Genomic DNA, 20,910 nt, shown 5'->3' with positions numbered 1-20,910 from the left:
CTGAAGCATCGCAGGTCAAAGGACCGATCATACAACTGTTGCATAAATAATCATTGACGAGTGGATAGACATCCATGTGACTACTTTCTTTGGTCACGCTCAGTATATTTATTTTCTAACAAGTACTTGTACAATCACTCCAGTGTCTCTATACTGTGGACTCGAAACTCATCCATTTAACTAAATGATTTGTGCACTAATCTCAGCAGATCGATCACCATCCTCGTGATGGATCCATCAATCAGGAGCATTTAGAAATTAATTCCTAATGACACATGACTCAAATTCTCAACTTCTTGAGAATATGTATCATCATCTTATTAATTTCTTGGACGATTCATGGACACATACAAATATGAATGAATAATAAATTGCCCAATCTTATTAATCAATAAGAGTCAAATTACAAATTTATGCCCCAAATTACAAATATGTATCAACCACATTGACTTCTAGGACATACTTCTAACACCGAGCCCAGACTCCCTTGATCTCCCATGTTTTTGTTATACTTGCAAGTAATTAGCACTAGAAACAACTTCAACACAGTTTGAAAAATTATCTAAAACGATCAGTGAAATGAAGACTCAATGGAGGAATAAGGCTAAATAGAAATTAATAATAGATCTTTCAAAATGAAAATCAATGTCATTAAACATGATATACGGTGCATGGAATGTCCTAAAACAAAAGATCTCCTGATTTTGAGAAATTCTACCTAAAAATCAAATCGATGAGAAATGAACAATTTTTGTGATATTATGTTGTCTACAGCTGTAGTCTAACATCCAAATTAAACAAAAATTGATCAGTGTATATTTTAAAGCATATATTAAAATCAACATATTTAATTTACATATTATATAGTGTGTGACATACTTCAGTTCACTAACTATATTGCTAAGATTTATTTCTACTTATTTTATGCATAAATAAGAGACTTCTAAAATATATAATTATAAGATTTTTAGATATCCTATACACCATAATTCATGATCACCAATGTTGATTTTTATTTTGAGAGATATGTCACGGATTTCCACTAAGAAATATTTATGATCAAATGTACTGGAGTGCATCCTACCCAGACTCCACAAATGGAGTCATGGGAGTGCATTGCAATCAACATTCACTATTTCTAAAAGGACCCTTGGGTCTCCTTATCTGATCTGGTTTAGACCTTGAGTGACATCATATGACAATTTGGTTGTTGAAACTTGCAAAGCCAAGAAATCACAACAGACAATTATTTTGATTTAATTCCTGAGCTCCAATCTTAAGCTATCAAAACAGCCATCAAAAAGCTGGTGGCCTGTCAGCTATCACTCTGCTTAAGATTGAGAGCAACTGTATATCTTCTATTACAATGAACGTTACAGGGTAAATCAAGTAAAACTTGACAGGAAAAGAGGCAAAATTCTCTCTAATATTACAGGAAAGTTAATCTATACAGTTTCTTCATCTTCATCAATCAGAAACATGCCAACAGCATACTCCACCAGCCAAGGATTCCTCTAAAGGTCGGTCAGCTACTGTAATGCAGCCTGCGGTCCCTCATGAGATAATTTCCTTGATCCAGCTGCCACAGCTAGATATTCCATTGCAGCACACCCTTTCCAGCAAGCTCGTTTCTTTGATCCAGCTGCAAGAACTAGCTATTACAATGCAGCCCGCCCTTTCCCACGAGGTAATTTCTTTGATCCAGCTGCCAGCAGTTTGGGTTAGCAAATTGTCTAGAAAACTTAAGAGAAAAAAGGATTAAGAAAACCAGAGTATGCTTACATTCTTCAACATCCTTCAATTGGTAATAGTGAGGTGCAATTTCTACCAGCCATTCAGGCTTTAATTCTGTAACCTGCATTAATTACAAGATACGAGTTCATGATTATTTCCCTATAAACTCAAAACACATGAAAACAACCAATCATCACATAAGCATGGATTACCTGTCTCATATATTCTTTCGTGGTAAGCACAAGCTCATGGTATATAACCCATCGAGGAAGCACCTAGATTGGAGAGACAAGCAAGAGAACCGGTCAATACGACCGATCACACAAAGCATGCAAGCTGTCTTTTTGCATGCATATTTTTGGCATTCATAGTAGATGATTTCCTCCCTCTCACCCATAGCAATGCTTGTATGTTACATAAAGATAATATAACTACAGTATGGAGTACCAAATGTCATTATAGCTACCATGACAAGTAGTTAAAAATGGTATTGAGTTACGTTGCATTTTGGCCACTATTTACAACCCAATGCGATAGCTGAAATTTATTAATCAGGAGTACAAAGATGATTTACCTGTGCTAGACCAGAACTTGGGTGTATATAGACAGTTTGAGGATTTTTAACAGTTCTGTATGCACCAGTCTTTTGCAGCTTTGCAGAATGGTGGAAAAAACCTGAAAGAGAACTTTAGATCAGAGAGAAAATCCACTTGCAACCATCAAAAACAGTGATAAAAAACAAGAAACTGCCCTAGACCTGATGTTATAGCCTTTTTTGTTGCATCCAAGTCATTCACATTTGAGGTAAGTTCAATCTCAACTCTTTCCAAGAGCCCCTCCAACTGGTCTCTAATATCCCTAGCACGTTTCATACTCCGGACCTGCATGGTATAATGGCAACTGTTAAAAGAACAAGCTCTTCTGAAATGGACTGATATGCAAACAACAATAAGAAAATGAAAATTTAACCAAGAAAGCGAGTAAACATAAAATAATTATGCCTTCAGAACACTTTTATATACTTTGGTGCCATCAGTATGCTGTGGGTACTGTATCTAAGGACTAGTTATACAAAAATACCATGAAAATAAAATATTGAATGAAACTTGTTAGACATTTGTAACATGTAAGATCTTATTACCTAGAATAAACATACAAACAGAAATCACAACTCTACATAAATATTTTGTTATAAAAAAATTGTCCTATATCGCCATTGGCCCTTATCCAGGAAACAGACTGAGATAATGACAAGAAAACCTGGCAGTGTTAGTTTATGTTTCAGCCAATTCGACTCTAATCCAACCATAGATAAGCAATTATGGAATATAGTCCTAGATTACCCCACGGTTAGAACTGATACCAATGGGTTCAATATCAGTGAGAAACTATCTCAAGTTTGACTAGATCAGCAATCTATATGATCATTTGGTGGGTCTATATTTAACAGTATTTTGATCTGTTTGTGAACTATGTCCATAGTATCATATAGTAAGTGAATAAGGCATATTCATGTCATAAATTTATTTTATAACAAGAAGCAAAACCAATTGAGTTCCTTTGAGCAAACCTGAATAAAATTTTCATAGCACCACTGAGTTGAGTAGTTAGTTTCTTTCCAGGAATTGTATACCTGAAACAACATAAGCAAGCATGTGAATGCCAACCAACCACTCCAAACACAAACTAGAAGGACATGAAGCTAAGACGTGTTCTGGATAATGAGAATTTATACAATAAAAACAGATAAGAATTAATAAAATACATTGAGCAGTGCGATATGGTCTCCAACATTTCCAGTGTGAAAATTCAATCTTGCATTGTCTGCATGAACTTGCTTATCCTTTGGACGATAAAATATTGAATTACCAACAGACAGCATTGCAGCAATAGAGATAATCTCATCAGAACACTTATATTTGTCTGAAGCAACTATCATCTTGGAAAGCATGGGATCAAGTGGAAATTCTGCCATCCTTCTTCCAGTCTTGGTCAACTCTCCACGGCTGTTCAATGCATTAAGAGCAAAAAGTTGTTCAAGGGCCTTAAGTAATGCCTCTGAGGGTGGTGGGTCCATGAAATCAAAATTCACCAAGTCATGAATACCCAAGCTTTTAAGAGTAAGCACGACATTTGCAAGATTAGTCCTTTGAATCTCCGGTACAGCATTATCTTCAAGATCATGATGATAATTATACGCGGTATACAGACGGAAGCATTTTCCAGGTCCAGTACGTCCAGACCTTCCAGCCCTTTGCATTGCAGATGCTTTTGAGATTGGATTAATTAGCAAAGACTCCATACCTGTCCTGGGATTATATGACTTAATCTTACAAAATCCAGGATCAACAACATATTTAATCCCATCAATTGTCAGTGAAGTTTCTGCTATGTTTGTTGCCAAAACAACCTTGCGAGCACCTTCCGGGGTAGGTTCAAAGATCTTGGCTTGAAGCTCAGTTGGAAGGTTAGCATAAATAGGGCATATTATGAGTTCTGCTATCTTTGTTCCTAAACCACGTGTCCGGTGCTTAAGGATCTCATCAATTGTTTCAATTTCTTCCTGCCCTGTAAGGAACACAAGAATATCACCAGGTGGTTGGGTCACATGTATTTGAAGAACAGTGACAATGGCAGCATCAATATAATCTGCTTCAGGTGCTGTGGTAAAATGTATTTCAACAGGATATCGCCTCCCCGGTATTTTGAAAATTGGGGCAGAGTCAAAGTAATCACTAAACTTCTCAGCATCTAGTGTGGCACTTGAGATAAGCAACTTGAGATCTTTCCGGAAGCGAGCAATATCCTTCAAGATAATGCATTACAAAGTGAAAAATATCTTCTAGCATCAATTAGAGTCCCAGACTCCCAAGAAAAATATATGGTGAACAAGCATCTGCTACAGACTCTGCCAAATAATAAAAGAATTTCAAGAGTGACCAGTTTACCTTCACCAAACCAAATAAGATATCTGTTGAAAGTGTTCTCTCATGTGCTTCGTCCACCATCACAACACTAACATATTCGACAAGAAAAAGACAAAAAAAAGGACATCATCAATCAAACAAAATATGACGATATACACTTAAATAGGACCTTCCTCCTCATAACCTACCTGTAGCCTGCTAAGTCAGGTTCACCAAGAAACTCACGCAAAAGCATACCATCTGTCATGTATTTAAGAACAGTTTTGTCTGAAGTACAATCTTCAAAACGAATGGAGTAACCAACCTGCACATTTTGATCGAACAATAAACAAGAATTAGGAGCGAACAATCAGAAAGCTGTTTGAACAAACAGTAGGGCAGTTCATTGCAAGGTTAGAAGTTTTTTGATACAATAGCAGGTCTAAATTGCAAGTTTGAAAGTTCAACAAGGAAACAGGTACCAGGGGACAAACCTCATGACCAAGCTTAACACCCATCTCTTCAGACACCCGTGCAGCAACACTCATTGCTGCAACACGGCGTGGCTGTGTGCATCCAATCTATAACAAATACAAAAGGTCACTAAAATATCATTAATCAGATAATGCTATCAAGGTAACTCTACAAGCATATGAACATGTTCCTATGAATCGAGAGTATTGGATCTTATGAAGCCGAGGACTGCAAATGTGAAAATAAGCCAACATCACATCATAATTTTACAATTGATATGTGTTTAATGTGGAAAACAATTGATATGAGCATATTACAATACATGAAACCTACATTCAAATGTACAGCATAAGCCATGGTCTGTAAAGCATATGGTATCTCACACATCTGGGTGGCAGTTTCCAATATTGAAGTATCCACCAAAATCAGGGAACAGTAGACCAAGTACTGGTTGAGTCTACATGACTTAAAGATAACCAGACTGGGATTATGCGTTGTTGCACACACTAGAATCAGATTAAGAGACATGTCCAAGTGTCTGCCTCAGCTAGGAAGGAAAAAAAGGGGAAAAACAGGAATACATAGAAAAGTTTATGTTAACTAAAATATGTGTTTATATCGTATAAAATAGATGGCTAAAAGATAATTTGTTAAGGTCTTCCGATAATGTATGTTTCTCATTCAAACTTTCCAATCTTTTAAAAAGTACATCTGACCGAGCACTTGCTCAAATGGCATCGATGCTTGCAACTTGGGCAAGGGGGTGGGGATTCGATTCTGGTTGGTATTGGCACTTGAGGGGTGTGTTCGTATAGGATACTAGGTGGGTACAAATACGAAAATCTGATAGATATCCAAGAGTCTAACACATATCTAACTCAGATACGCATCCAACGGATTCCAAATGCTGGTGTGAGTGTCCAGGTAACACAGGGATTAGGTATATCCTTCTGTGTTTGTTTTGCTCAAAGAGTCACTCTATGCCGATAATCTGCAAGTGTTTCAGTAATCAACCATCAGGTAAAATAAGAAAAGGACTCCTTTTTCTTGAACCAGTGATAAGTAAAAAATGGATTTCCGTTTTTTCATTAAAGAAGGCTGTGCTATGCTACACAGACTCCAATTCATGTGGCGGATCCTGCTAATATCTCAGAATTTCTTATAGAAGCATATCAGTGTTTAAGCGTCCAGTACTGGTGCTCTATGCAAAACTAGGGACAGGGTAACATAGCAGCTACATCAGCAGCAAGTGGTGAGTGGTGAACAGCATTAGCAGCATACATCAAGTAGCATCAGCCACAGGGCAACAAGTTATGAGGGGCCCCGAGGACCTTTAATTTCTAACAACTTAGAACAATCAACCTTCTAAGAGTACACAAGGATCAGGAACAATTTGTGCTCAACATGGACCACTTTTCCCACAAAAAAAAAAGAAAAATAAACATTGTGATAAATTGTTGACAATGCCTAATGCTGTATTTATAAGGTGCTGTTTCATATGTGGAAGAAGAGCTGCTCTTAATAGGACAAGGAAATCATCTTCTTCACAACAAAAAAAAAAAATCTGTATAATCGGAACCAATTGTAAGGACATTTAACTGGTAAAAAGACACCGGCAGACAAAAATTGGGCAGTTCTCTTTTAAGACTAAAACAAGTGTATTATAACATTTTAAGCTTATTCATTGATGTACCTTCCCATGTTTTGTATATCCTGCTTCATGAAGGTACTGCGGTATCTGAGTAGTCTTCCCAGAGCCAGTCTCTCCAACAATAACAAGGACCTACTAAGAATAAAGACACATAAAACAACATTCTTACCACAGGAGTTGATGATCAGGCAGTTTAGTTACAAAACACTATATGATGAGTTTTACGAGAAAAATATCATGTACAAGAAAGTAAAAAATGAAAATATTATTTCAAATAAAGAAAAAAGATGTACAAAAAAATTGGTTTGACATGCTAAAGCAGTGTACAAATACCATACATATAAACATAAGCTCTTAGAAATAAAAAGGTAATTAGAATAATTTCTTAACAAACATATCCATGACTTTTCCTAAGCAATTATTGACTTTATTTTGTATCCAGAAAATGTTGAGAAATTAATAAGTATATGCAAGTTACTAAAATATACTCACAAACCTGATGATCATGAACAGCCTGTAGTAGCTCCTCTCGATATGGGTATATAGGCAGAGTTTTCCTCTCTTCCTAACAAATGGAAAGGAAAAAACGTTAACATATCACACTTTGCATTTGATGAAATTTGATATGTAAGGCATAAATTTGATGTGAATTTTAACATATAATGCTTAAGTTTGACAATTAAAAGCTAAGGAATGTGCTCTACAGTATCAAAAGCACAACCATGAAATGTAAGACATATTTTTCCATCTGGGAAAAAATTATCTGAAATACTTTCTGAACTAACAATTAAAATAATCATACTTGTCACAAGTGAACTAAAATATCTTACTTGCAGTTTCTCTGACTTAGATTTTGCAGATGAATCAGGTTCCTCAGAAGGAAACTCATCCTCATACTGTCCAAGTAAAAACATATCCCCAGTTAGAAAAATCCTCACAACGTGTCACCATAAGCAAATTTTATATGACATAAAGCTGAACGTTATTTTTCTTGACATGCCTGGACGCCATCCATAACAGACGCCTTGATGAAATCAATCCCATCTTCAAAAACATATCTAAGATAAAAGTGATTAGTATATCTAATCAACATAGAAGGATGACTCTGATGTCAGAAAGACAATAATATGATAACTACTCCAAAGCTAATATCCATAATAGTTCAATATGGTATTTTCATCACTAGTTGAAACCATGGTTGTTGTACCGTACTGTACCGGATGGTACTGGGCGTACTGTACCGTAATGGTCTAGTATCAGTGGCGTACCAACACTCGGTATGCCATACGTACCGCATACCGTACCGTACCGACACTATGATAGTGTGGCACCGGTATGGGGTCCAGTACCAGTACGGCGAACTTTGGTTAAAACATACATCAAAGAAATAATGTAGATGCATAGCAAATTCAAGTAACACACCAATCTAAAGATCAAAAGAACCTAAAGAGAAGAAAAAAGATAAAGAAAATAGAAAAAAAAAAGATAAAATAGCTTACTGATAATCATCAGCTCCTTGCTTATCCTTTGAGCCAAACTTTAGAGTTGCCTTTCCTGCGATGTGTGCATAATCAAATTTGTATTCCATTCTATGAAGCTTAAATATCATGTTCATTTGGAGTTTACGTTTTATCATTCGCATTAGCTACCAGATATAAAGATTAAAAGCATTTAATCCCAAAAAGAAAAAAGTAGTACCAATTTGATGTTCTTCCCATGCTTCTTGCTCTGCAAATGGGTTCATTTTATCTCCGGCATCAGGATCCCTAGGAAGACAAAAAAAAGTTCAAAAATCATGCGCATGCAAATGGACCAGAATTTTTCAACATAACGTGCATGCCAAAGTCTAGCATCTCCAATGACGACATAGAAAACACGACATTTCTTGTCAGTGATGATGGCAACTGAATTAATTGCTGTAAGTGAACTAACCGGTAACGCTGCATAGCTGCAGCAAACCTTTTCTCCTGATTTACACCCCCTACTTGATCATATGCCTCAGGCATCCGATACTGCAGTTGAGAGGATTTAGCGCTTTTGAGACAGTTGATGATTATAAATATTTACAAGAAAAAAGGAAACAGGGTATTTACAGCTCACAATAGCAGCTCATGGAAACAAAATTTAGCGGATTAACATGCATAAACTTATTGATGGCTTGACTGACAGTATTAACATGTAAAGCAGAAAACTGAAGATATTTTGCAACTCAGAACTAGAGATCATATACCAAAGGACACTAGAATGTTGCCTCTAATGAACCATCAAGGCTTAAATGGAATTCAAAATGTGCAACCTTAACACTGGTAAGGTAAATAGTCAAGTCATTGTTTGTACATGCTTGGTGCACTTGGTGAATCATGCAAGTACAAACAACATAATCTCAACCCACTCAATGTCCAAAAAAATTCACTGGAAGTGAAAGCTAGTAGGAAGTGAAATCTCACAGCAGAAGTAATAAATAGCACTTTTTAAGTTCCTGAAAGTATTTCTTACTATGGAACAAATTTAGGTTGTTTCCCGTAAATAACTAGTTACTTGGATATACTCATTACCATTTTTAAAAAAAACAATGCACTAAAACATTGAATGTCACAATTGAGTATGAAATATTCGATTTGAGATGATGAGAAAAATATGCAAGGAACTAGAATTGTCTTCAAAGGACTGTATTGTGCAAAGCAGCCATCATCATAGACTGTAGTAGCCAAACCATGCTAAGAATATGATAATAATATAACATCATGAAACAAGATAAGAGTAACCAGACACACTTAATTTTGAATATCATATACCACCAACTTTTCAAATTAAAATCATAACCAGTTGATTACTTGACCAGATAATGACTTCCTAATGGCAAGAAATTTAACTTCATCTTATGATTATTGTACTCAGTTGAAGGATAATGTCTGACATAACTGAGCAAGTCGAAGGCTAGAAGCAAACCGTGTAATCCAACCATATCCTATTCTGCATATGGAATCAGCTGTTGTATGTAAGTGTGCCTAAATTCATGTAGACATGCACTGCAAAAACACACACACGTCTGCCTGACATATAATATGGGCATAGCCACATAGCTATGTTTTAATTACTCTCCCCCTTCTACTTTTGATTTTAGCGGGGAAGGTGAGATTTACTGACATGATGTTGTTGCATCATTCAGACATGGATACGAATACCCAGATACCTTCATACATATACAAATAGTAGGACACAGATATGGTCCTGATGTATCAAATTTCAGATATCTGAATATCTAGATTCATATACAGATATTAAGTAACCAATATGGATGCTAGCATATCAAAAAAGTTTATTCTTTAATAATGATTATATTATATTGTTCATTTTAAAGGCTGACTATATTGACTCAATATTTTTAGTTATTATGTCATATCTGTTATATCTAACTTATATATGTACATATTTGAAACTGATATAGATATTGTGAAATAGTTGTCGTAGCTAAAATTTTAGAGATCCTTGAGGTTCCTTGGTTCTCCAATTCGCTAGTTATTGAACTCCAACTTAGGTTTTGAAATATCTTTTGAGCCTACCTATTTAGCTCTGAGAAAGGATTTTCTTCCTTAATTTCTTTGGGCCCTTAACTGATATACCTAACTTCACATTTGCATTCATGTGTCCTTTTAATTAAAAAAAACAGAAAGAAAATTATTATATATTAGTATTGCATATGAATTCTATGTGAAAGATTAAACCCTACATAAAACCAGATTGCATTAAAGATGTCCATATATATGCATGTATACATGTTACTATTATTTATATGGATGTGTATTACAATGTATATATTTGTATGGTAAAAAGGACAACTTCCTGGTAAATAATTGGTACCCAGGCATCAATAAACACCTTAGCCAGCAACCAAAACATAGGCGGCCACTCACATCATGGTGGTCTAGCATCTATGTGGTCATTGCCTATGCAATATGATTTCCAGCTGCTGCATAAGCAATCGCCCACGAACCAAAGTGACAATGAATAGTAACAATAGATGAAGGCTTTCCTATGTATGGAGTTCTCATTTAGATAAAGAAATCGAAGAAAGATACAGAAGAAAGAAGAAGAAGAAGATGAAGAAGAAGATGATGATGATGATGATGATGATGATGATGACGACGATGATGATGAAAGGATGTACATGTTCAGTGGCTTATAATCAAAAAGGAATGATTAACTACCTCACTAATATCGTCAAAATCCTCCAAATGCTCCTTTGCAAGCTCATAAATTTTCTTTTTGTACCTGCAAATAGAATTTGATTATGCATTATCAAAGACTCAGATGATTTTGTAAATGTTGTGCTAACAAAGTAACCATATGTGAAAATAGATATACAACTCTATGTAAGGCTTTTCTATCTAAACTGTAAAAGCCACAATACATCTTTTTCTTGATATGGCCATAACAAAGGCAAACCTCAAGAACTCAATTAACACTACCAATTATGGACTGTTGTACCGTCGGATACGGGGCATACCGTACTGTCGGGTACGGGGCATACCGTACCATAATGAGAGAAAACCGGTACAAAACTTAACTTCAAGTTAGTACAAGCCTTGTACCATCTCGTACCGAGGTGTACCTTGCGTATCGGCCCGTACTGAGACATACCGACCTATATCGAGGCATACCAAGATAAAAATTGACAAAAATAGCCAGAGAGCTATTTGGTACTGGGAATACCGTACCATACCATACCGTACTATATCAATAAAGTAACGATACGGAATCCGGTATCGAGATTGCGAACCTTGCTACCAATAGTATATTATGTTTAGCTTTTTGGAAATAAGCACCATTGACAATTTTAAACCATATAACATACTTTTCTTAAGTTGTTTGACAACAAAATTTCCTTTAATGAATTCATCATTACATGGTCATAAAATGCAGCAAGTCTGTGTCCATAAAGGCTGGTAACCAATGAAATGTTATAACAGAGCAATATAAACTAGTGCTCATGGATTTTAATAAAATAGAAATGTCCTTTAAGCAAACTAAGTTGACTTCAGAAGCATCTTTATATATATTTATCATTGTTTTGGCATGAAACTGAAAAGAGAGATTTAAATCAAAAAATTTCTAAAGCAATGAGTTGAAAACATTTGAAAAATGTAGTGCATTTTGAAGCCTATGGCTATGCCAAGAAAGCAAATTTTTTTAATATTTATGTGGTGCATGTTGAAGCCTATATCAAGGGTACCACAACCTATGCCTTTACCAACAAGTAAATACCTAGAATCACATTTGTCCAGGTATGCATTACATTCATGTTCCTCCTCCATGAACATGACAGTTGATGTAATCAAGAGCAGTGAAGAGAAATTTTGCAAGAATATGTAGCACATGGCTATTGCTTATAACATGGTTATGCCAACTACAGTTGTGCCACTGTTAAATCTAACGAAGGGTTCTTAGCAAACAAAAGTCATATAAGATATGAATAACAAAGAAAACAGTTTTGTATTTAAACCTCTAGTTCCACTTCTAGCAATGCTAGTCCGAATGCAACTTTCAGCCATATGGAAACCACTGGTAGTTTCCATTCATCTCCTTTCTGGAATTCAATACTGACAAATTTGAAATTTGTAGAAACAAATTAAAGAACTATCTAATGGTTTTACTTTGATTTTGGATCTTATGTGCTTGCATCTACTAGGTATTAGAGGTTCTCATAGTTTGTTCTCTTTAGCTGTATACTTCTGCTTAGTGCTTGAGCTGTCTGGAGGATTCAGGAAGGGAAGGGCGAGGAACTAATAAAGCAAATTGCAGCAACTTATAAACTACTAGAATTGTATTCGTAGTACATGCCACCTAGCTGTCATGACAAAAACATTAAAAAGATATTGAATTATATTTTAACAAAAAAATGGTAGAATCATCTAAAAGAAATAAAATTATAATAATGTCTTAGTTCAAATAAGAAAGACAAACTGTACATATGATTTACCTTAGTTCACGTTCTTCTGCATCTGTTAACTTTACACCCTCAAAGAGATATTCATGATCGATAATATCATCCCTAAGATTGGCAAGTATCAACACATTATACAGCGTCAGAATTAGTTGAATCAGCATCCATACTAAAAGATATACGTGAACATGATTGTTCATGAAACTAAGTGGAATTAAATGGGCAATCATAAAGGCATTTTCCAGCATACCGTAACTCCAGGAGCTTCTGGTCTCTCCTCTTCTGCAGATATGCTTGCCTTGAAAACTTTCTGGTACACAAGGACAGCAAACAAAAAAAGAACAATTATGAGACAATTTTCTAAATCAGAATTGTGCAGACCAAAATGTAAAATTGATGGCACTGCAAAATCAAAATGAAACATCCAGCCGATACCATAGGTATTGCCGATGTGAAGGGCATTACTTGGAGAAGTAGAATGGAGTAAAGTTTGTGAATCTACAATATTTGACATAAGACTTTTAATTCTAATTTCTAAATTTGCGACATAGGTGCCCCTAAAAATTTCAAGCAGTCCTCCAATACTCATCCAAGTCAGTATGCATGTAGTGAAAATGTCAAGATACTATTTGGCCATCCTCTAGGTCCTCAAAACATACTACAGGTCGATAAACTTTTTTTGTGGCGCTTTTCTTCTTCTTTTTCTTCATTTGGTATTTCATGGATCAAACTTTCCTACTATGAAATGAAATAAAAAACTTAAATGATCTGTTGAGCCCTCCATCCACCCAAGACTTTCCCAGATGATTATATATGTTACAACAGAATACACACAACCTCATCTATTACAAACCCAACATTGACAATTTATAATTTATAATTACATTAGCCTTACCAAACTAGAATTCATTCGTATGAATCAGAATATCAAGCATTTTGTACTACAAAAGAAAAATAAAATAAAGATCAAAAAATGGATTTGAAGATACGAACCTTAATTCTGAAGTGTCATCTTGCTCAAATGCTTGAGACCTCCGAATAATCTCCTCTATTAAAGAAAATAACAAATAAATAAGAAGTACCTGCTAAAAAAGAAACATAATAACAAACACAACTGCACGAATTATACCTTCTTCATCCTTTGTTAACTTCGGCTCCATCAACTATTACAAAGAAAAAATAACAAGAAACATAATTTCAGTAGAAGCTTTTTAAAAGTAAAATAGGAACTAACAGATAATTCAAGTTGAGCAAACAGTATGCAGCTGGAAAGGGCAGACTTCTATAATTGAAAGAGAGTCCAAAGTAGAGGGATGTCAAAGTGGTTATTCATTGTTATTAAAACAGGTATCAAAAGAATAACAACTGTGATAGGACGAATGAATCCAGAAAACAGGTTGCTTTGATGATCAATTTCTTTTACATACATTTTGCAAATAAAAATTCTAAAGTACATTCAAGGTCATATTAAGTGATACAGCCATCTCTTCTTCCTGTTAAGTTTATTTATGAAAAGCACTAGAAGAGCCATCTCTTCACTTCCTCAACACGATAATCAGGAAAAGTGAAGATCAATGGATCCTGCATTTTCTTTATTCTGTAAGAAACCACTCTTTTTCATAGCATTACTCATTAGTGCAAGAAATGTTTGTGTATGACGAGAAAACCCTTTCCATAAATACTAAACATATCAATTTCATCAAACGGATAAATGGAAGCATGATGATTATCATGTAATTAAATTTCTTACCTTTCGAGTAGCAGCTGCATCTCTTTCTCTGATATTCCTCTCCAGCTGTTCTCGTTCTTCTTGGTCACGTATCCTGGCTTCTTCTGACTGCAGAAAAACAAGGTGATAACCCATCGTTACATTGGAAAAATGACAAAGATTATGAAGTACTTCTAACACAACAATTGACCAAGATTTAATAGAAGTTTTGGTAAATTTAACAAGAAGACATCTGACAAGTTACGAACCTAATGTGGTATTAACTATCACATAATACCAACTCCAAGATAGCCCTGACGGCTCAATCCCGAAATGTGTACAAGCGTTGCAGGCATCTGAGGTGCTAGATGAACCTCATAAAAAGTTTATCCTATGAAATCAATCGCTTATCTAACTTCTAGAAATGAGATTGCTCATAACCAATATGACAACCTTCAAAATAGCCACATTTTGAGATCACATTTCATGGGTTATAACATGCCCCTAAAAGCAACATATAGGAGAGTCTGCACTGAAATGAACGATGGTAGTCAACTAGTATTATATGAGTTAAGACACTATGAAACAAAGGTGCAACCATGGTTTTCATCTTAGCTGAAATCTCAACTGAGATATCAATTTGTATTTGTATCCACATTCACCAATGCAAGATATAAAAAATAGAAGCCCTTACATCTCACCCAGCATGAAGCAACATATCCCAAGACATCAACTAGGACAATATCAAAAAATGGCTGACATTCCTTTGATCTCTCTCTCTCTCTCTCTCTCTTAAGATAAAGTGGATCTTTTTTCAATCATTAATTTTTAAAGTCAATGCCCTAAACGGTAATTAATTTTTTTTTTCCTACCTATAAGTTGATATTTCGGTAACATGGTCATTCAATAACAGGTAAGGTATTGGGATATGCCTTCCATTTTAAACTTTCTCTAGCCTTCCATCATGGCATAGTTAAAACAGTATCTCGATTCAACTCAATATTTGTCACCCATCAAGTTAGCTGATTGATCAGCATTTAGAAACCCTGGGTGTGGCAACCCCCACCAAAAAATAAAGGACGTGAGAAAAAACAAAAAAATAGAAATAAAAAGAAATAAAAAAAGAAAGCACGTGGCAAACAGATTAACCTAATTCAAGCCAAGCAATGTTCGAACAAGGTTGAAGACAAGTGTACCTTTAGATATCTACATATTGGTAATAAACCTAACGCTGAAGGGACATGAATTATAGGAAAACAGAGGAGTACTATCTAAGGATTTCTTTTGGAAAAGGTATGTTATAAAAGCTAAATTATATCGAGATAGATGAGAACATAAGGAGATCGCAAGTTCCCCAAATAGATCCATCATTAATCGAAAATCATGGAAGTACATTAACTGAAAAAAAAGAGTTACCAAAAGTCAAATTTTCTTGTAGATTTCTTGCATGAAAATTTTCCCCTTTTCTAACCAAAACCAATTTCAGTATTCCAATTTATCAATGATCAAGAATCTTGCGTATTAAGATCAAAATCTAGACTATAATTTAAGTTCATACAACAGCCCCACAAGCATGATTTGGAATCCATTTGCAATAGAATCCAGGAAGGATCATTTCATCTACCTAGATACTTGTTGGCACTGTGAAATTATTGGGCCAACTTCTTAAGGGCTTTGGCTACCTCTAGAGAGAAAGGTTGCACATATGACTCATTAAAGTTCATAAAAGCTCATGTGACTAGGCGAAGTCAACTATGAGCAAGAATTTATACAAACAATGATGACAGGAGAGACACTTAGTGATCCATGAGGCATCAATCTCATGGATTTTTCCTTAGTGATCCATGAGATCACCTGGTCCTTGGACATGCAGCAGTTTTTCGACCACATATAATGCAAAGATATATGAACACAGTATCCTCTATTTACTGACAATCCTTAAATTCAAGTCCAAAGAAATCAGATCAACTATGTTTACTAACTTAATAAAGTAGAAAACAACACCCTTCCTCCCTTCTCTCTCCAGAGATGCAACTTCATAGCATCCCTTTCAAGAACTTAATAAAGATATTTAAAACAACTTTTGACAGTATATGCCTCAGCCTCTCTTCTCTCATATTTAATCACGATAATTCAAAGAACATCCTTCCTCATGAATGGTCATAACTCTTCAACAAACACTCTTAGTACTCATATATAATGACTGAATTTATTCATCAAAGAACCTAACCCCCAACTAAATTATTTTCTTTCTCAATGGCATTACAGCAATGAAGCAAATCCTTTCTCCCTCTATCATTGTCCTTAATTGTAACCCCTCTCTCCTCATCTTAAATCATACATAGTCCCTCCCTTGGATCCTGATACATTAACAACACATACACAGTATTAGTCAAGCCATTCAACTCCAATTATGCAACTGATCCAAATTTTATATAAATGATTTTCCGTATTGTCAGATTTTATAATCTATCCATAAAATGCGATGAAGTATATGATCAATCTGCATTTCAAGCTTCTATCATCTCCCGTAGAATTTCTCTTTTAAAAAAAATGTTTTGAGAGTGCTACTTAATGAACATATTCTGCTTGCAAGTTTCTTGGATGATGTATCATCTTCTGATACTTAGCCCAAGGACAGGGTATTTTTAAACCATAACATAAGCATCTGACAAAGGGATTAACTTCTTGATCCAGATGATATATAATAATAGTAATAATAATAATAATAATAATAAACTCTTTCCCTAAATAAAGTTGCATAATCTAATGTTACTGACAGGTACCAGTTCAAGCCTCCTACTGAAAAAGCATACCTCAGTATCATCATCATCATCATCCATCCCTGACATACGCCTTCGAACATGTCGACCATTTCCTCCAATTGTGGTTGGCTGCAATACAGCACACAGTCAAAACAATGTAAGGAACCATTAGGAGAAGTGTCAGCCTGACAGCTTACCATATGAAATAAAAAGTGAAAAAAGGTGTAGCAAATATGCCTCATCATCTTCACTCTCTTGAGTTTCGCTCTTCTTCCTAAAATGCTTTTGACGAGAACCCATTTTTCCTGGCTGAGAAGTTGCACTGGTACTTGGTACTCGGTCGTCCCCTTCTTCATCATCAGCATCCAGCAGCTTGTAACTCCTCTGCTTCTTTGCAAACTGAGCTGCTTCTTTTTCCTCTTTCAGGTAATTCTGGAACAAATAGAGATGAGCAGTGAATATAAATATTTCAGATTATAGGCCATTCTCAACAAGAGCATTTTGTTATCACTTGTCACTATAAGTGAAAATGATAAAATGAAAAAAATAACTTAAAAATTAATAATTGCAAATACCAGTATGGGGAATCTAGATAAGTGCCAACACAAGAATGAAGTTAATATGATAACAGGCATAATGTCCTTCAAGACAAACATAGGATACGATTTGAAGACAAGCAAGGCTGCAGGAGAAAAATAATTCACTTGAGAAAATCAAGCTGCCAAAAAGACATTGATTCTATGAAATTGTGTGGAAGGAATCAGTAACTGGATGATGCAAACAGTGCAAGAGTAGTGCAAAGCACCTTGCTTTAGAATGTGGTACTGAAACAAACTTTTTTTTTTCAATTTGACTATTCATGTTCTACGAGCAATCTAGCATTCATTACAAGACATATATGTCCAAAAGATTGAGAGTTTAAGTTGTTTTTTTCTAAATAAGTACACTGTCAACTTATATTCTCGAAGCTTAATAGTCTTCTTTGTGTATCTCTTGGGGTGGGAACACAAAAAGCAGTAACAATAACATGACAAAAAGAGTCAGGTCTTCCCTCTATTCCATGAGAATTAAGTGAAAACTTACACTCAACCCAGACTGCTTATGCGGGACTTTAGCAAATATCTCCGCAGCAAATGAGCGTGTATCTACTGACGAAGAGAACCCAAACTCTACAAGCTTACTCATAAGAGTGTCGGGTGAAGAAGATTCCTTGGCTGCATATGAAGTGAAGTTTTTTTGTTAAAGAAATATAAATTAATATATCACAATATAGAAGAAAATTCACGTAAGTAATCTGGAAATTGATGATTACCTAAACGAATGACATATTGAACAACTACACTCTTGGAATAGCCCATCAATGACATCAACTTGTCCTCAACCCATGTCTTCAAGTGGCTTTCAATTGACATCTTTGAAGTACTTCTCTGAATGCAATCTGACTAATCACCACAAAAAAAATTGGGGAATAAATAGGTGATGTAACTAACATAAATCGATGTGTAGTCATCAGAGTTTCTAAGAAAATAACATATCAAGAAATAATTGAAACTGGAAAGGTAAATGTGCAATTCACAAATATCAAGATATAACTATCACAGAAATATCTCCAAACCTCAGAAAAAGGAACAACAAAAATAAATCCAGAAACAATTATCGTTGATGGCGCTTAAAGTGGGTTATATGACACTCTTACGTGCTTAAAAAAAAATTCATATATGACTCCTATGAAGAATGGGGAAAAAAGAATGTGCAAGCAAATACCCTCTCAGAGAAGAATTCTTTGAAAAATCAAGATTTTTTTGTAAAGCGGATTCTCGGTAAATTAGCTAAATAGGAACCAGAAAATGCATGCAATCACATAAAGCAACGGTCTTGAGGAAACAAATCTGACCAATATGAGTTAATTTAACCAAGAAAGAACTTACTTGGAAGTCAATCAAGACCAGTTATAACCTACCAATGCATCAATCAGGTACTAAAAGAACTACGGGTCGAGAGAAAACGGCTATAATGAAATAAAAAGAGTGGGCGCGGCGCAGAAAGACGGGGAGGGAGAAGGGAGCGAGGAGAAGGATGTGTGGGCGGAGGAGGACCAAGAACCGTGGTACACAGCGCCGCCATCGGGAAGGAAAAGACGGCGAAGGACGGCAGAGAGAGAACGAAACGGAGGAGGGAGAAAAGGGGTGGGTGCGGAAGACGAGAGGTAAGAGGAGGTGAGAGACAAATAGAGCGAGCGGGGGAAGAGAGCGTCACCTGGGGCGTTGGATTCAGCGAAGAAGACAGCCGGCGGTGGAGGACGACGACGGCGGGCGGGGTTCGGCGAGGAAGGGAGGAAAGAAGGATCGAAGACGGGGGTGTTCTTTTCTTCCTCTGAATAAATGAAGGCTTTGGATCAAGTCGGCAACTATGTCTGATATAATTTACTTGACTTGGGCTGCCCGTCGGACCAGACATTATATGGGGAAAGATCACACCAGGTTGAACCCGACCGAGGCCCGGAATTGATTGGTCGGTAGTTTTTTTTTTGTTTTTTAATTTGTGTCATACATATACCCTTATAAATATAAATGGCTATTTATTATTATTTATCCTTTTAAAACAGTAACTATGTAATCATCTTTCATTTTACCTTAGTTGTGCAACGTTGTCCTTCTAATTAGATTTTTGATCCCTAAGGCTAATGAAAAGTGGATCAAATTTAAAGTTATCTTTAGAGTTTTTAATACAAAAATAATAGTGTTATTTGCCATGATACAAATAGCCTTTAGTGGTAATGATTAAGCTTACCGAGCTTTTAAGAGTAAGCACAACATTTGGCTCGAGTAAGGGAGCTAGGCCACACTTCTATTCGAAAAAATATTTCCTTAGCTGGAGGTTGGTCTGAAGCCCAAAAGAGAATTTTGGCACTAGCTTGATCAAGAACAAGCCCGAACCCACCGGCTTAAAGGCCGATCTAGACTCGAACTAAATTTGCTATAGCCCAGTTGGCCCAAATTGCTTGGCCTAGCATGAACAAAATCTTTGTATTCTGGGTTAACAAAACCTCTTTGAGATGACCTAATAATCAGTACATGTTCAAAGAAAACAGCTAATTCATTAAATAAACATGTGACATGAAACTCAATTTGATAGAAACAATAATACATCATGATATAAAACTGGAATGTTTCATACAAATTATGCAAAAATCAATAGAAATTGGTAAGCTGAGCCAGTTCAAGCTGAGTTTCAAATTTAGGTTTCGAGTCCCTGCATGACCAAGAATTGACCTATACTCGGTAGAAAAATGAACCGAAGCCTGACTTTTATATTCTTGTGTTGCCCTTAACACGATGCCAGCAAGACCCAACTAGTCAGCTTTCTTCATTCTTAGAAGTCCTTGCAATGGCACCTTGAGGAGACCACCACATCCTTAGATGATCATGGGAATCCTTGTTCTTGAAAATTAAGTTATTCAATTACTTACAATAAAAGTAAGATTCAAATGTTTTTCTTGAGAAAAGAGAGGCTAATAACTAGCTTATATTGTAGTTCTGTTGTTGCTATATTGTTTTGTTCTTGTAACAACTCAGGACCTTACCCAAAGAAGCTACTTGGAAGGCATTGTTGGAGCTCTTTGGTCCTATATAAGTATCCAAGATCTATCCTAGTATATAGTCGATGTGAAACTAAACACACGCATGCACAAGTCCTCATATACTCCCTCATTTAGGCTCTAACATCCT

The 20,910-nt window shown here is 35.7% G+C and overlaps 1 protein-coding gene across 5 annotated transcripts; it reads right to left on the bottom strand.

The window, feature by feature from the left end:
• Positions 1-1,230: 1,230 nt before the first annotated feature.
• LOC148715145 (pre-mRNA-splicing factor ATP-dependent RNA helicase DEAH1-like) lies at positions 1,231-19,597 on the bottom strand. Of its 5 annotated transcripts, none has more exons than XR_015986707.2 (28): positions 19,439-19,578; positions 18,495-18,624; positions 18,266-18,396; positions 17,420-17,614; positions 17,234-17,311; positions 14,460-14,546; positions 13,839-13,872; positions 13,703-13,757; positions 12,960-13,019; positions 12,746-12,817; positions 10,974-11,037; positions 8,698-8,777; positions 8,464-8,531; positions 8,265-8,319; positions 7,766-7,823; positions 7,596-7,661; positions 7,262-7,330; positions 6,808-6,897; positions 5,135-5,221; positions 4,850-4,965; positions 4,683-4,749; positions 3,500-4,540; positions 3,305-3,367; positions 2,492-2,615; positions 2,309-2,409; positions 1,947-2,165; positions 1,783-1,855; positions 1,231-1,705 (listed from the first exon to the last, which is right to left on the bottom strand). XR_015986707.2 is itself a non-coding variant. In XM_088721155.2 (28 exons), the coding sequence occupies exons 2-28, from the start codon at positions 18,592-18,594 to the stop codon at positions 1,659-1,661; spliced, it is 3,144 nt and encodes a 1,047-aa protein (XP_088577281.2). In that variant the 5' UTR covers positions 18,595-18,624; positions 19,439-19,597; the 3' UTR covers positions 1,231-1,658. The 5 variants fall into 5 exon arrangements, 4 of the variants coding, with proteins under 4 accessions (XP_088577281.2, XP_088577278.2, XP_088577279.2 ...); XM_088721155.2 differs by having other exon boundaries at positions 1,947-2,009; positions 19,439-19,597; XM_088721152.2 differs by having other exon boundaries at positions 1,947-2,009; positions 18,495-18,620; positions 19,439-19,584.
• Positions 19,598-20,910: the final 1,313 nt, after the last annotated feature.

Source organism: Phoenix dactylifera, chromosome 1, assembly GCF_051530095.1.
Source record: "Phoenix dactylifera cultivar Ajwa chromosome 1, Ajwa_hap1_PhDact_Kaust_v1.1, whole genome shotgun sequence".
NCBI classification, from domain to species: domain Eukaryota; kingdom Viridiplantae; phylum Streptophyta; class Magnoliopsida; order Arecales; family Arecaceae; genus Phoenix; species Phoenix dactylifera.
Note: the sequence above shows the minus strand (reverse complement) of the source record. Positions and strands in the feature narration are given on the sequence as shown.

Bases quoted from the DNA above. Each gene is read 5' to 3' on its own strand.
- LOC148715145 (XM_088721155.2), bottom strand. From the start codon at position 18,594: ATGTCAATTGAAAGCCACTTGAAGACATGGGTTGAGGACAAGTTGATG. The intron at 5,222-6,807 runs GTACATCAATGA...TATTTGTTATAG, and splicing joins GATATACAAAACATGGGAAG to ATTGGATGCACACAGCCACG. The intron at 1,856-1,946 runs GTAATCCATGCT...TAATTAATGCAG, and splicing joins CGAAAGAATATATGAGACAG to GTTACAGAATTAAAGCCTGA.